The 18,610-nt window shown below is 34.9% G+C and overlaps 1 protein-coding gene across 1 annotated transcript; it reads left to right on the top strand.

The window, feature by feature from the left end:
• The first annotated feature begins 4,837 nt into the window (after window positions 1-4,837).
• LOC125058117 (ecdysone oxidase-like) lies at window positions 4,838-17,450 on the top strand. The gene is made up of 4 exons (XM_047662156.1): window positions 4,838-4,946; window positions 15,012-15,130; window positions 15,672-15,805; window positions 15,879-17,450. Exons 1-4 carry the CDS (start codon window positions 4,939-4,941, stop codon window positions 17,448-17,450), a joined length of 1,833 nt encoding a protein of 610 aa, XP_047518112.1. The 5' UTR covers window positions 4,838-4,938.
• The last annotated feature ends 1,160 nt before the right edge of the window (window positions 17,451-18,610 follow it).

The following is an 18,610-nucleotide window of genomic DNA, read 5'->3' on the forward strand; positions in this document are numbered from 1 at the left end:
ATATGTAATACACTTATATAAGTGCTGACGCTAAACTTTTTTTCAGATACATAAAAAAATAGAACATTTAAAACGTTGTTTGAGTGTACGATACGCTGTATGCACATTATATTTCGTTAAAATACTTCTTATTTAAAGAGACTAACAGTTCCAGTTAGCTGATTAAACCCTAATCTTTTACCAAAACCTCAGTAAAACCTGTGTTTTTCTGCAACCCAAAATGTGCATTGGCCTCCGTAAGGAGAAACCTAGACCACTCCTTGTCCTGTGCCACTTCCCGCCAGATGCTAGCCTTCAGCTGCAGCAGGTCTTCTTTCACTCTGTCTAGCCCACTGGCGTTTGGCTCAAGGTGCCTCTCTAACGTAATAAAAGACTTAAAAATTATATAACAACATTAAAAGGTCAGCTAGACCCGGCAAACGTTGTTGTGCCATATATATTATTTTTAGGAAACATTTTTTTAGTTCAATAAAAGTAACTATCTACTATAATAAAAAACAGGGGTTGATCGTAGAGGGGTGAAAATTAGGGGTTGTATGCTATATCATAAAAAAATAATAACATTTGTCTAAAAATCTAAAAAATAAAATTAAAATTTCAGGTTGAACAGTTGAACACCCCTTATCACTTAGGGGTTTGAATGATAGACAGTAGCTAATTCTCAGACTTACTGAATATGCATAAAAAATTTCATAAGATTGAAGTTAATGTTTATTTCGTAGGATCAAAAATTCTTTCTTCATCAGCAGTATTTTAAGATGTTGTTAAATAAATTCCGGGAAACACCTGATTATATCTTCCGGACACGTGAAATAAATGATTAACATCTTAAAATAAGCACAACCTTCATTACGGTTATTTACCTGTTTAACGCCTTCACTGCGGCTGCGCTACATTAAGACTTACTTCGAGTGCTATACATGTCACATACTTCCCGTATCAAGAATACCTGATATGCGTTACGACGTCTATTTTCCCGTAGGTACTCCTGACTTCAAACCTCCACTGAGACATGGAAAGTCCACAGTTGATTTTTTTTGTTACACCAATTAATAGGTTACATCCTTGTGTATACACAGCTGCAGTCGCACAGGGTTCTAAGTGATATCTTAAAAGTTACAGGTATTTTTTAAAACGGTTGATTTTACGGGAAAATACTTGTCGTGGCGTATATAACAGTCATATTGCTAGGTATGTTAAAAAGTAAAATATTTTTCTGTTTAAGTTTTATGATTGTTTATTCAGGTTGTACACAATCAACGTAATCATTTTTTAACAAAATTAATAATTAACTATGTAAACAAAAACAGTAACTTCTTATTTTATATAACTACTAGTAGACTCGGCCAAGCGTTGCTGTGGCTAACATTTTTGTTACATTACTTAGTAGTAAACTATCCAAGGGAAATAGTAAGAGTCATGGGGACGACCATGCTTCTTTGGTGGTTATGCCATTAAATAGTAGCTTATGTGAAACGTTGGTACTTTCAACACAGCGCCATCTGTTAGAATTGTGACTGTCAAATAATCAACAGATAATTTGCAATAAAATAATATTGCGGCAATAAATTAAGATGTAAGCTATCCTATCTTTTAAGTTGGATCAAACTGCACACGGTGTGCAAATTTAATTTAAAATCGGTTCAGTAGTTTAGGAGTCCATCGCGGACAAACAACGTGACACGTGATTTATATATATTAAGATTTATTTTACTTATGGTTGTACACAAACAGCGAAAACTATTTTTAAAAAAGTAATAAGTAATTAACTAATTAATGTTAACTTTTTAACAAAATCAATAAATTCTTATATTATTATTATTTATTTTAGGTACTTATAAAAGCTAAATTACAAAAAGATTTATTTATCTTCTGATTTTTGATATGATTTAATTATTTATTGTTGTCCAGGGATAATGAATCAGGATCCGTCTTTTTATTTTTATTAATTATTCCTTCCTTTCTTAGATAAGATTCCTTTGCCTTTCCTCTTCCTTTTCCTTTATTAAATATACTAAATTCCCTTCATGTCGATGGAAATTGAACTAGGTTTTTTTGTACTAGATGGTTTGGGATTCGATAAACTGCAACCACTACACTGCACAATAATGTTTCTAGCCTCTTCACCATCTGTCTTTATACAATTTTACGTTAACAGATATAATGTAATTAGCAGAAACCAGTTGCCCACTGAAGTATTTACGAAGCAATTCGAATTAGGCTCCTTCAAGAAAATTGCATACCAATTCTTGAAAGGCCGACAACGAACATGCGAGCCTTCTGGCAATGTGAGTATTGTTGGGCGGCGGTATAACTTAACATCAGGTGAGCCTCTTGCCCTGTTATATATACAAAAAATTCAATATAGCTTATGTACTATACAATAATTGGATGATGAAGATATGTGTCAAGTTGCCTAATGCTAAACATAGATTGTACAATTTGTGGGTAAAGGATTACTTATAATATTTGTTAAATTATAAGTAATAGATAACTTAAAGTACATGAACGTCTGTTCAAAAAAATGGTTCTTACTGCCAGTTCTCAAATCAAGGGCGTAGAACGTACGAGAAGAACTGGCAATAAACTCTCCGTCACTCTTTTAAATGCACCTACACATAATACGTGGGTAACGCTGAAAATGTTTAGAACTGGCCAGTTAGAAACATTCCCTATGAAAACTTTTTTTGAATTTAAAATTTTAGAACTCTTTGGTAACCTAATGTTTGGTAATTTTTTTTTGTGAATTGGCGGTAAATCTAAAACTCTTGTTACACGTGAAAATGAACCGAACGCTAGAAAATTATCGGTCAATGATTTATAATGGCTTTCGTTGTGGGCTTACTAAACAACAAAGCTATGATAGGCTGCGATTAGCATTTCTTAATGAAGCCCCATCTCGTGCCACTATTTACAATTGGTTTAACAAGTTTAAGCGTTGACGTAGCAATGATGATCCGCGTGACGGACGTCCTTTAACAGCGACTACTGAATATATATATATATTATATACCGTTCGAGTGAATGTAAAATGCACACAAAGAACGGAAGTCCACAACCGGGGTTCGAACCTTCGACCTCAGGGATGAGAGTCACACGCTATAGCCGCTAGGACAACACTACTGCACATAGCAATTCAAACCATAGTACAAATTGAATCTACACATTTTATAACATTAGTACCTACAGGTTTTATGTAATATTTATATAATTGATTATATCTGGCCCATAAAGGGTATGGTTAGTGCTAAACTGTAGTCGGTTTTTGGTTGCTTCTGCATGCATAAAACAAGTTATGGCAATTTCATTTTCAACATTTAAAATCTATGTAAATTGATCTTTGATTCAAAATACCTAGCATTATTAATTATTAACGTTTTTGTTTGATTGTTGTCTTTATTATGAAATTTAAATTATTATGGACTTTGAAGTTAAGAAACCTGAATAAATATTTTATATTTGACATTAATTGACCTCTAATTACATTATTCTTAACATCATTGTTTTGATTTAATCTTTGACTTTAAATTTGCCTCAAACAAACAAACATTGTTAACTAACGATTGTTATGATATTTCTTAAATGATTTTAATAAAATTTATTGTTTTTTATGAATGTAAGATAAAACATAGGTTATATACTTTTTGTGTGTTCTCTCTGAATCACTTAAAGATATTAGTTTTTTACCATCTCAACAGTACCATTGATTCCCTATTATTTTGTAATTACCCAACTAAAATATTTTATGAAAACCATTAGTTACACTTTGAAAATTTAAGATATGTATTCATCCTGTTTAGTTTTAATCCATAGACTATTTGCTAAGAGAATCTATTTTAGCTGACACTGATAATCACTTTAATAAGCTTGGATGTACGTAAAATTGTAACAATATATCCAGATGATAATGTTGGGTATCCCTTGTTTTGTGCTGAAACATAATTAATATTTTAATGTTGTCTGCCCCCGATACGGTATACAAAACGAAACAAAACACGTAACTATATGTAGAGGTAAGTAATAAGTGGCCCATTTGCCAGATCCAGATCGGTTGTTCGGTAAACAATATTATGTCACTAAACAATCATCTTCACAATATTCTTAGTAGTTAATATATAATATTAATTTAACTACTAAGCATTTTTTTTCTTTAGGGATAATTAATACAGTACAATAAATAAGTGTTTTTATCTATTTTGAAATAAAACTAGGTACCCCCATAATATGTTTGATTTTTTCCATTTCCCTTCAATAATCAATCTAGTATAAAAATAAATATTCCGAAAATACTGGCTATTGTGTCATGGCGCCTGAACTTCTATGTTGGCTTTTTTGGGAGGTGGGTGGTGGGTTGGTTGTCAATTGTTTTCCAATTGTTTAAAAATATTGACTCCCTCAAAGGCCGGCAACGCACCCACTAAAACAATGACTGCCCTTTTTGGGCGTCCTGTAGGGTCATGTGTCATATACCATAAAAATACGGAATTTGGAAGATTCTGAATGCCTATATGAATGGATGTCGGATAGACATCTGATAGGCAAGTAAGTGGTCAGCCGCCTTTGCCTGATACACGTCGTCGTGTTGGGTCTCAGGCAACTAGACTGTAGCCACTAGGACAACACTACTGCACTTAGCAATTCAAACCGTAGTGCAAATTAAATCTACATATTTTATAACATTAGTAGATATATATTTTCTTATAATATTTACGAGTAGGTACATAATTAATTATAAATATTGTTAAAGTCAACGAAGTATGAAAAGAAAATTAATTCATGATTATAAATGTATAATCATGAATTAATCATCCTGTCAGTAGCTTATTACATTTAAGGTCAAACGCGTGTTCTATTTGTTTCATTTGTTAGAATGTTCACGTTTGAGATGGTTTTATAATATAAGAATACATTTGTGGATGTATATTTGTGATTTTAATAATGCAATGGTGAGTTTTATTCATATTTAAATTAATTAGATATAATTATTGTGAATTATTTAACTTTTTTTGTACGTGTCCATATTTTGATTTGATTCTTAATTGTAATTCGTATTGATTCCTGTGTAAGATGATTTATAGACATTCACATTGCCAGAAGGCTCGTTAGTGTATTGCCGGACTTTTTAACCATTATCTGTACCAGTGTAGTTTTATATATAATTCTAGAGAAAATTATTTTTTCCATCCCTTAGTTTTTTGACACATTTTTATACATTGTTTTGGGATTGTTTTAGTGTTCAAAGTGGCCTGGGGACGACGGGTTCTGCCCCGCAAGTATTCAACGCCGCGTTTAAATTCTTCGCCGCTACGCAATGTCTTTCACATGACAAATTCGTATCTGATGAAATTAAAGGTAAGAGAATACACAAACTTTTTTCTAAATAATAACTTGACCAGGTGGTTTGCTGAACGAATCTTGTACCTGTACTTGTACCTTAGAATCCTGACATTCTTAAAATTTAAACTATTCTTAGAAACCTGTAAATGGAATTACTGAAAACATAGAAGAACTGTTCTTATGTAAAAATTATTATAATTTATTATTACCTAAAACAGGTAACATAACTAATATTATAGATAAGTATGTAGGATATTTTATATTTTGTGAAATTATTTAAATTATTTTGATAATTTTGATTCAAACGACCATAAATAATACAGATTCTAAATGGTAAATTGGGAATAAAATAAATTAAACACTTTTTAACATTGAAATCCATTATGATTTGGCCTACTTATTGAAAAGTTACATAAAAACATGTTTAGCTAATATTACTGTGATACAGTTGGGCAAAGTTTATTAGTATTTATAAAAAAAAATATGATCGATAATGGTGTCGATTTTTTCTGGGTGGGGTCAAAGATTGAAATACGTCATTCGATATTTTTAATATAAATTTCAATGGTAACTTTAAATTTGGCAGTTTTCCGTCCTGGCTTGCTCTCGCGGGTGCGGTCGAGTATGACATTCGTCCGAGATAAGCCTCCACAGCTGAATCGGCCTGGATCATGCATATCCGATCCAGTCACAATCTAGGCTCACGTGCACCCCATTTGGTCCTGCACAATCACGCATGTGCAACTGCAACGCCTTAGAATTAGTTCACAACCACAAATACTATAGATGACCGAATGTCCTGGAGAGTGAACATCAATTCTGTCTGTGAAAGGCTAAGGGCGATACTTGCTAAGTTCACTAAAATAAAAAATAAAATACCTATTAAAACTCTGCTCCTACTGTATTATAAAATGCTAATCAGACATCATCTTCATTTAATTCTTATTCGAATATAGGAATACATCCTGTATTCAAATGAGAATTCTCGTCAAAAACAGGTTTCTTGCGTCGCGCGTCGGCTAACTGTGGAGCGTCAATGTTTCAATTGATTTGTGACGTATTTCTTACAATTTTATTGGTTTTACTGTCGCCGCACACGGGCCACACGCCACAGCCACAAACGCCGCCACGAGAAGTTAGAAGCGGCTACAAAGGTAGCTGAAGCGCGCGACAGCCACTTGTGGCCGGTGGTCGACACTTGCGGTCGGTGGCTGCTACTTTTTTTAACCCTTGCCTGCAGTATCATAATGGACTCTGACGAAGAAGGTTTAATTGCGCTACTTTTGATATAAAGACGTCGTCGTAGAAGACGAAACCGTACTTATTGGATACATCCAATTTTAACGAATGTACACAAATGCAACGAACATTTCGATAATCTTTTAAACCATCCTAAAAAGTTTTTCAAACATTTTCGTTTAAGTATAAGTACGTTTTGGGAACTACATGCTCTATTATATGCTGGATTAAAGCACCACGACACCAACATGCGGAAAAGCATCGCACCTGCGGAAAGACTAGCTATCACATTAAGGTAAGTGGAAATAATCACTAGCATAAAACTCCATAGAACACTATAGTAAAATAATCTATACTTTATTTAAAATCACTATGCATTGTTTATTCTACTAGGGAATAGCTAGTTAACAAATAAAACACGTAGGTATTTGTATTTAGTTACGAGGGCGGCACTGGAAATTTCGGGAATGAAGGAAGTGACACAACATTACTATTTACTTAATGTATTTATTGCTTTTCGAAGTATTCTCCGCGAAATTTGACACATTTTTCCATACGATGGAACCAATCATTGAAGCAACCATTCCATTCGAAAGTTGGGGTCTCCAAAATGGCCGTTTTGTAGGCGTCCACAGCTTCTTCAGGTGATGAAAATCTCTGACCAAGCAATTTATTCTTTATTTTAGGGAAAGTATAGAAGGGGCTGTACGGCGGATGGTCTAATAATTCTATGGTTTCTTGCTCTAAAAACTCTTTTGTTCTGTGCGCGGTGTGAGAACTCGCATTGTCGTGATGGAGGATGATGCGGCGGTTGCAGTTCTCTTTACGGAGTTCAGAAACGACCTGTGGCAAACAAATGCTAGCATACCATTCTGCATGGCCGGTTTTGGAGACAAACGTGGCCACCAATAAATCATCGCTCTTGAATTTTCTCGAGTCAATTCCATTTCCTCAACGACTAAACAAGTTTAGTGCAGCCTATGTATTGTGTGTTTATTATAATTTGGTATCACTCGTCATCATCACGGAACATGTCTTCGATAACAGAACTGTTTTCCATAGACTGGTCAGCATAATATGAATGAGTTGGAGAAGGCTGAATTATAAGTGAAGACGGGATAGATGTAGAAGAGTTTTGTGTAGAGTATGACATGTCAAGCATAGACTTGTCGGAATAATGAGAATGAAGTGGAGAAGGCTGGGCAGATGTAGAAGCTTTTTGTGTCGAGTGTATGTTGTCATTTCCTGAAGAATAATCATAATATTGTGCTGAATAGGTTTCATAATTTTGATTATGCGTGTACTTTCTAATTAACTGTAATATTTCTGATTGAAAATTAAGTTTACAATTTTCGTTGATTTTTTTTACATGTGGAAGCAGCGAAATCAGAAATTGCTTATCGGGGTCATTTTGGTCGATTATTTGATCATTTTTACGTTTTAAATTTTCCGAAAGTGTTCTGAGAATTTCATTTTCTGATTTTTCGGCCCTTTTTATATTTCTGTTTATTTTCGGGCGAGGTGTTTCTGCATCATTAGTTGCATTAGTAACATCGGTAGGCGGTCTCACTTCTTTTAAGGAATTCAAGAAAGATAGATGATTGAAATAAATGTACTGTTTACTGCTTGTTGCTGCCGAACCACTCGCAACGTTCTTGGTTTTTGTATTTTCTCTATTAAAACTGTCACGAAAACTCTTCCACTTTCTCTGTAATTTAGTTACTGTAAAAACAAAAAAATATTATATACTTCATTGTTTCAGGTATCTAGGAACTGGATGCTCATTTGAGGATTTTGAACTCTCTTACCACCGTGGGGCCTCTACAGCAAGGAAAATAGTACAAGAAACATGTCAACTAATTTGGAACTATTTAAAAGCCGTTTGTATTCCAGAACCGACCCAAGATATGTGGAATGAAATTGCCAGCGGATTTCTTCAAAATACTAATTTTCCTAATTGTTTAGGCGCCATAGATGGGAAACATATAAGAATTATTCATCCATTCGATACCGGCTCCTTGTACTTTAACTATAAAAAATTTTTTTCAATAGTACTTCTAGCAACATGCGACTCGAATTTACTTTTTACGTTCGTGGATGTTGGGGCATACGGTAAAGCATCCGATTCTACAATATTTAGAGAAAGTGAACTGTGTAATAAAATACACAGAAAGACATTAAATATCCCCTCACCACGACAAGTCGGTAATCGACAACCATTGAACTATACATTTGTTGGTGATGAAGCATTTGGCCTCAGTGAAAATATGATGAGACCATATGCTGGAAAATATTTGGACTTAGACAAAAAAGTTTTCAATTATAGGTTAAGCCGTGCCAGACGTTGCATTGAGTGTACCTTCGGCGTACTAGCAAACAAATGGAGAATATTACATCGCCCATTAAACACTTCTGTTCATTTCTCAGAAGACATTGTGAAAGCTTGTTGCATTTTGCACAACTTTATTCGCAAAAGGGATGGTTTCAATTTTCGTCACACCTTGAAAATAGTGGGACTCGAAAATATACAAAATACAGGCTGGCCAGTAACACGAGCGTCTACTGCAAGAGATACGTTAAAAGATTATTTTATGAATGAAGGAGCAATACCGTGGCAAGAAAATAGAATATAAATATATGGTTTTATATTATGTTATTAAACTTACCTTCAATGTTCTTTTCTTTGGCAGTTTTATTCGAAAAATTTCCCACAAACAATTCGCAGATTTCTTCCCAGGCCCTCACTTTTTCTCCTCTATTACTATAACTATCAGTTTTTGAATCCCAAATCGCAGGACGGGATTGTATCTCTGATATAAATAATTCTACATCCATCTTTATCTACTATAATTGACCTTTTATTTTTTTGTGTGACAGCACACTTGTTCTTTATTTCTTATGTCTTCCAAAAAGTAGGTTTTATTATGGCTGGCTTTGGCTTAACCCATCATCTCCAAGTGGCTGGCATTTACGGTTGGCAGGCATGGCGGTTGGTTGGAGGGTTGGTCGACATGGCATGGCTTGGCTTTGGCTTTGGCTTTGGCTTTGGCTTTGGCTTTGGCTTTGGCTTTGGCTTTGGCTTTGGCTTTGGCTTTGGCTTTGGCTTTGGCTGTGGCTTGGCAGGATGTGACTGGCGACATCACGTCCGTTAAACTACCTATATGAACCACAGACTACGTGCGTGCGTTATCGTCAACTTCAGGTTAACTGAGGCAAGGGAGAGAGGGGTGGGGAATCGCGCGAGTGGCGTGTGGCGGCTTTTTGTGTCGGCGTTTAGTGGCCGGTGCGAGCCACAAGAAGCAAGCTTCGACGATTTGTAGCGTGTGGCCGCCACCGGCGCCACCGTGTGCGGCGAGTCCATATAAAATGTATGAAAATTACAGGAAATATGCCAGTGGCGGCGTTTTGTGGTTGTGGCCGGTGGCCCATGTGCGGGGACCCTTAATGTTATAGTGTATATGTCACTGGCCTTAGTACATAAGACAGTTATTTAAATTTTTTCAACGTCCTAGTGGCAGAAAAACTGTGTCTAGTTTGTGTTTCCACCACACCAACTTATTTTCGATTTAAGATCATGTATATAATAAATAAATAAAAAATATGAATTAACTATTTCATACGGTTGCACTTTCTAAGAATGATATTATTCTAATATATATAATATTCTTTTGCCAAAAATTCAAGCAGGCTTTGGCATACCAATTTTATTTACAAGCGCTGAAAGTTCCAACATATGAGGAATTCTAACGGTTACGTGTTTTAAAGAGATAGAATTTTTGCGATTTAAATATCCTATAGACATCGTAAATAATAAATATGATTTCATTTTTCAGATGGTGGCACATTTGACTTTATTATTGTTGGGGGTGGTTCAGGGGGTAGCGTAGTAACTAATCGCTTGTCTGAGGAAAAACAATGGAACATTCTACTTCTTGAAGCTGGACCAGACCCACCATTAGAATCATATGTAAAGCTATTTATTAAATTTTATTATTAATTGGTAACTTAATAGGAATCATTGAATCATATTTCTTTTTTAGGTACCAAACTTTGATGCTGACCTATATGGAAGTGATTTTGATTGGAATTATCTAACCAAAACTGATAATAGAACAGGACTAGGAAGTAAGGATAGAAGAATTCCCTGGCCAAGAGGAAAAATGCTTGGTGGGTCCAGTTCTATCAATGCAATGGTCTACATACGCGGACGAGCCCCTGATTACCAACGTTGGGTAGATGCCGGTAACCCGAGTTGGACACCACAAAATGTATTCCATTATTTCAATAAAGCAGAAAATTTACAGTCCAAAAAATTACTAAAGAACCCATATATAAGTGGTTTATATGGTCATCATGGCCCTCTGATAGTTGATAACTACAATAGCACATACAGGGAAGATACAGAACTAGTTCTGGATTCTTGGAAACATATCGGATTTGATATAGTTGAGGATATAAATTCTGAATACACTCTTGGATTAGGTTCATGCGGTATCTATCCTGCCACGGTATCGAGTGGAAGAAGACAAAGCACATATGAAGCATATATTAAACCTGCAAGGAGAAGAGAAAATTTGAAAATTGTGACTAGAGCATATGTTACTAAAGTTATAGTAGATGACAATTTAGAAGCTAAAGGGGTTGAGGTTGATATTAAAGGCAAAAAAATTACAGTATTTGCAAGTAAAGAAGTGATTCTAAGTTCTGGTGCTATAAACACACCAAAATTACTCATGTTGTCGGGTATAGGGCCAAAATTGCATTTGGAATCCGTGGGAATACAATGCAAGGTGAACTTACCCGTTGGTGAACATTTACAAGATCATTACATGATTCCAATATTAATCTACGGCGATGAACCTGGATCTCGAAGTACAGTAGATTTACATTTCGATGAACTAAAGTATCTTTATGATGGGTCTGGATATTTAGGAGAAGCCAGTTTCTCTGATATAACCGCTTTCTTTTCTAGATACCCCAATGCTTCGTATCCGGAATTTCAAAGCCATTTCTTATTGATACCTAAAAACTCAACCTCTGGAAGGAAACGATTTGCTTCATTGAAAACGCCGATCGTAGCGTCTATATTAGAATTAAGCGCACGTAAAACACTGTATGCGTTCACGTTGCATTTATTACATCCATTTTCGAAGGGATCTGTTTATCTGAATTCAAGTAATCCTTATGAAGATCCCATTATTGAGCCCAACTATTTGGATGATCCACGAGATATTAAAGCCACTATTGACGGCCTAAAAATACTTACTAGTATAGTAGACACACCGTATTTCAGATCGATAAACGCATTTATTTTAAAAGTAAATCTACCTGAATGTGATCAGTTTGAATTTAAAAGCAATGAATACTGGTTGTGTTTTGCGAAATATTTAATGATGACCTTATATCACCCGGTTGGAACAGCGAAAATGGGCCCAAGTGCAGATGATTCTGTCGTAGACAACTATCTGAGGGTTCATGGTGTACGCGGTTTAAGAGTAATAGATGCCAGCGTCATGCCTAATCTTACGAGTGGCAACACTAATGGTCCGACCATCATGATCGGTGAAATGGGCGCAGATATGATAAAATCGGCCTATTTTAAAAATAAATAAGTCTTGTCGTGAAATACTGATTAAACATGTTGTAATTTTTTTTTAAAGATAATTCACACCAATTGACCTAGTCCCATGCTAAGCTGGTGAAGCTTGTGTTATGGGTACCAGGCAACGGATATACATACATATTATAGAGATATAAATAATTTACAAATCATTTGTATTTCATTTCAAATGACAAGATATTGTTTCTTTTAAAATCCAAGCAATTTACCGTTACGTATGTAATACACTTATATTAGTGCTGACGCTAAACGATACGCTGTATGCACATTATATTTCTTCATCAGCAGTATTTTAAGAGGTTGTTAAATAAATTCCGGGAAACACCTGATTATATCTTCCGTACACGTGAAATAAATGATTAACATCTTAAAATAAGCACAACCTTCATTACGGTTATTTACCTGTTATAATGTAATTAACTATCACGAATATAGTCTTATCTAAGATATTTTTAGACTGTTTAATTTCATATTACTTTCGACAGTGGTTTAGTTTTTATCTTAAGCATTTCCCGCATCTGACGACGAGGAAAACCAATAAAAAATTATGGTTCACATTGCATTAAGGCTGATAACCTACTTGCGAACTCCGGTCTAACAGGGCATGGACTTATTTCTGTATCTACATTATTTACAGAGAAGTAGGATACCCCGAAACAGTGTTAATCATTTCGTTAGGAATCAAACTAACTCCGTATTACTCTTCTTAGTACTCGACAGTTTAGTTACTATAAACATTATCTATCAATTAGTTTGTAGAAAGTAATCCTAATAAACAATTTCTACATACATTTTCTAAAAAGTACTTCTCAGGAGATGTCTTGTATTCAACGTGTCAGAGATAATGATCAAAATTGTTTGTATATATCTTATGTGTATAATCAGTTATGTAATCTGTAGAACAACAATAATGCGTACATTATCCCGACAAATCACAATCACTTAGGACGTTATGTACTGCTTAAGGGATTGTGTTATCTAAATAGGGCCAGGGATACTGCGGTCAAATGGACAACTTGTGAATAAACAAGACTAAAAAAATATAAAGATCTTATGTAACTTTATTAGTAGATGTAATATACCCTTATCTGATACTTATTAGCGATTTCAATAAAAAATATAATTAGCAGAAACCAGTTGCCCACTGAAGTATTTACGAAGAAATTCGAATTAGGCTCCTTCAAGAAAATTGCATACCAATTCTTGAAAGGCCCACAACGAACTTGCGAGCCTTCTATGCTATGTGAGTGTTGTTGGACGGCGGTATAACTTAACATCAGGTGAGCCTCCTGCCCGTTTACCCCCTGTTATATATACAAAAATTCAATACAGCTTATGTTCTATACAATAATTGGATGATGAAGATATGTGTCAAGTTACCTAATGCTAAACATAGATTGCACAATTTGTGGGTATAGGATTACTTATAATATTTATTAAATTATAATTATTAGTCGTAGGCTATGTTAATTAATATAGAATTATAAATTATATTTTTTAGTTCTTCAGACAAGGACCCCATATATAAGACTCCAAGTATGCCTATTTTCCTTGGTCATGAGTTATTTGGGTCTAGTTTCAGTTTTTAAAATTAAAATATCATTTATTCATATAGATAACTTAAAGATGGTTCTTACTGCCAGTTCTCAAATCAAGGGCGTCGAACGTACAAGAAGAACTGGCAATAAACTCTCCGTCACTCCTTTTAATCTTCCTCTATCATGCGTCGCACAGCACTGATGTTATCTTCAGTAGTCGCTGTTAAAGGACGTCCGTCACGCGGATCATCATTGCTTCGTCAACGCTTAAACTTGTTAAACTTGTTGTCGGTGGTGGGTTGGTGGTCTTTTGTGCTCCAATTGTTTAAAAAAAATGGTTCCCTCAAAGGCCAGCAACGCACCCCTTAAAACGATGGCTGCACTTTTTCGTCGTCCGTAGAGTCGTTTGTCACATACTATAAAAAATACGGAATTAGGAGGATTCTGAAAGCCTATATGAATGGATGTCGGATAGCCGCCTGTGCCTGACACATGCCGTCGTCGTGTTGGGTAAGCAAGCCGGTTTCCTCACAATGTTTTCCTTCACCGTTCGAGCGAATGTTAAATGCACACATAGAAAGCAAGTCCACAACCGGGGTTCGAACCTACGACCTCAGGGATGAGAGTCACACGCTGTAGCCGCTAGGACAACACTACTGCACATAGCAATTCAAACCGTAGTACAAATTGAATCTACACATTTTATAACATTAGTACCTACAGGTTTTATATAATATTTATATAATTGATTTTATATAATGTAAAAACAGTTAACGAAGAATTACATAAAATAAAATTAATTGATATTTATAAGTAATTATATAATTGATCTTGTTATTATCTTATTACATATAAGATCAAACGTGTGTTCTATTTGTTTCATTTGTTAGAATATTCACGTTTGAGATGGTTCTATAATATTCTAATTTGTGATTTTAATAATGCAATGGTTGGTTTTGATCATATTTAAATTATTAAATTAATTATATATTTTTACTGACGTTTATTAGTGTTCATATTTTGATTTGATTCTTAATTGTAATTTTCGTTTATACCTGTGAAACAAGTTTTATAGACATTTACATTGCCAAAAGGCTCGCAAGTGCATTGCCGGCCTTTTTAACCATTATCTGTACCAGTGTAGTTTTATAATTAATTCTAAGTAATGAAAGCCTGTACGAAATCACTTACTTAATAGTTTTATCCCTATAAAACTATTTTTTCCATCCCTTAGTTTTTTGACACTATTTTTATACATTGTTTTGGGATTGTTTTAGTGTTCAAAGTGGCCCAGGGACGACGGGTACTGCCCCGCAAGTATTCAACGCCGCGTTTAATTTCTTCGCCGCTACGCAATGTCTTTCACATGACAAATTTGTATCTGATGAAATTAAAGGTAAGAACACACAAACTTTTTTCCAAATAATTACTTGACCAGGTGGTTTACTAAACGTATTTTATACATGTACCTGAACGTTCTTAGAATCCTTAAATTCCTACTGAAAACATAAAAGAACTGTTCTTATGTAAAAATAATTATAATTTATTATAACAGCCTTGCGATTCTGTAACTCACTTTACGAACTATCACAGCGGTTTTCGCAGCGGCGGTCGCGCTCAAATCAGTCGTGAAGCAGTGATTTTACAATTTGGCATTCTGATAAGCAATAAACTACAAGCTCTCTCCTTATCCGAAAACCGCTTTGTGAGTTCGAAAAGTGAGTTACAGAATCGCAAGACAGGTTACATAACACTCACAAATGTTATTGATGTGTAGGGTATGTTATATATAATGATTTTTTTTTGATAATACTGATTAAAACGACCATAAATATTACGGATTCTAAATGGTAAATTGGGAATTTTATGAAATACAAATTTTGCGGCTTAGACGTCCTAAAGATATCATAAATAATAGATATGATTTCATTTTTCAGATGGTGACACGTTTGACTTTATTATTGTTGGAGGTGGTTCAGGGGGTAGCGTAGTTACCAATCGCTTGTCTGAGGAAACACAATGGAATATTCTACTTCTTGAAGCTGGACCAGACCCACCATTGGAATCATATGTAAAGTTATTTATTTAATTTTATTATTAATTGGTATTTTAATAGGAATCATTGAATCATATTTCTGTTTTAGGTACCAAACTTTGATACTGACCTGATTGGAAGTGATTTTGATTGGAATTATCGAACCAAAACTGATAATAGAACAGGACTAGGAAGTAAGGATGGAAGAATTTCCTGGCCACGAGGAAAAATGCTTGGTGGGTGTAGCTCTAACAATGAAATGGTCTACATACGCGGACGAGCACCTGATTACCAACATTGGGTAGATGCCGGTAACCCAAGTTGGACACCACAAAATGTATTCCATTATTTCAATAAAGCAGAAAATTTACAGTCCAAACAATTACTCAAGAACCCATATATAAGTGGTTTATATGGTCATAATGGCCCTCTGATAGTTGATAACTACAATAGCACATACAGGGAAGATACAGAACGGGTTCTGGATTCTTGGAAGCATATCGGATTTGATATAGTTGAGGATATAAATTCTGAATACACTCTTGGATTAGGTTCATGCGGTATCTATCCTGTCACGGTATCGAGTGGAAGAAGACAAAGCACATATGAAGCATATATTAAACCTGCAAGGACAAGAGAAAATTTGAAAATTGTGACTAGAGCATATGTTACTAAAGTTATAGTAGATGACAATTTAGAAGCTAAAGGGGTTGAGGTTGATATTAAAGGCAAAAAAATTACAGTATTTGCTAGTAAAGAAGTTATTATTAGTTCTGGTACTATAAACACACCAAAATTACTCATGTTGTCGGGTATAGGGCCAAAATTGCACTTGGAATCCGTGGGAATACCATGCAAGGTGAACTTACCCGTTGGTGAACATTTACAAGATCATTACATGATACCAACATTAATCTACGGCGATGAACCTGAATCTCGAAGTACAGTAGATTTACATTTCGATGAACTAAAGTATCTTTATGATGGGTCTGGATATTTAGGACAAGCCAGTTTCTCTGATATAACTGCTTTTTTTTCTAGATACCCCAATGCTTCTTATCCGGAATTTCAAAGCCATTTCGTATTGATACCTAAAAACTCAACCTCTGGATTGCAACGATTTGCTTCACTTACATCGCCGATCTTAGCGTCTTTTTTTGAATTTGGCGCACGTAAAGCACTGTATGTGTTCTCCTTGCATTTATTACATCCATTTTCGAAGGGATCTGTTTATTTGAATTCAAGTGATCCTTATGAAGATCCAATTATTGAGGCCAACTATTTGGATGATCCACGAGATATTAAAGCCACTATTGACGGCCTAAAAATACTTACTAGTATAGTAGACACACCGTACTTCAGATCGATAAACGCATTTATTTTCAAAGTAAATCTACCTGAATGTGATCAGTATGAATTTAAAAGCAATGACTACTGGTGGTGTTATGCAAAATATTTAATGATGACCTTATATCACCCGGTTGGAACAGCGAAAATGGGTCCAAGTGCAGAAGATTCTGTCGTAGACAACTATCTGAGGGTGCATGGTGTACGTGGTTTAAGAGTAATAGATGCCAGCGTCATGCCTAATCTTACGAGTGGCAACACTAATGGTCCGACCATCATGATCGGTGAAATGGGCGCGGATATGATAAAATCGGCCTATTTTAAAATTAAATAAGTCTTGTCTCTGATTAAACATGTTGTCTTTACATTTGACTATAATTTTACAAATTGAAAGTGATACAATTAAATCATGTCAAGTGACAAGAAAAGGTTTTTATTAAAATCCAATTTACCTTTACATATTACACTTATATAAATGATAACTACCTACTCTAATTAACTAAAGCACGTGTCGTGACGTCAGCACTTAACTAACTGATGACGCTAACTTTATTTCTCACACATAATAAAATAGAACATATTTTAAAACATTGTGTATTATTTAAATGCACGCTTCGCTGTACGTAAATTGTATTTGGTTAAAATACTTTTAAATTAAAGAAACTTATAGTTCCAGTCAGCAGATTAAATTTTAATCTTTTACCAAAACCTCAGTAAAACCTGTGTTTTACTGCAGCCCAAAATGTGCATTGGCCTCCGTAAGGAGAAACCTAGACCGCTCCCTGTCCTGCCCTGCGATTCTGTAACTCACTTTTCGAACTCACACAGCGGTTTTCGCATCGGCGGTCGCTCTGAAATCAGCCGTGAAGCAGTCATTTTATGATTTGGCATTCTGATAAGGTCCCTCCTTGTAGTTTATTGTTTATGCGAAAACCGCTGTGTGAGTTCGAAGAGTGAGTTACAGAATCGCAGGGCTGTGCCACTTCCCGCCAGATGCTAGTCTTTAGCTGCAGTAGGTCCTTTTCACTCTGGCTAGCCCGCTGGCCTTGTGTGTGCAGTTTTAATAAATTACTAAGTGAATGTGAAATGTGAATGAAACACCGAGTGAATTCCAACAAAAAGTGCATTCAATACTTTCCAACCACATATGTTGAGATTATTTTGACACATCCTGAATTACTGAGTAAACTAGAAAAACATATGCAACACATTCTATTAATCATTTTTGAAATACCCTTATATTGAATATAGAAATGTCCAAATACGTCAATTAACGTCATTGTTTAATTTGATTTTCGACAAATATTATTTTATAGTAGGTTGAAGAAAAAACAAATCGCTTAATCGCAGCATTTAATAATTATATTCTTGTGTGTAAAGAAGTGTAAATAGCATTTTAATCATTCTAAACAAATTGCGAGACGTAATTAAAGCTTTATATCAATACCAAGATTCAACTAACAGCTAAAGTGGATTTAAACTCAAGATAAAGTT

The sequence above is a fragment of the Pieris napi genome, chromosome 17 (genome assembly GCF_905475465.1).
Source record: "Pieris napi chromosome 17, ilPieNapi1.2, whole genome shotgun sequence".
Taxonomy (NCBI): domain Eukaryota; kingdom Metazoa; phylum Arthropoda; class Insecta; order Lepidoptera; family Pieridae; genus Pieris; species Pieris napi.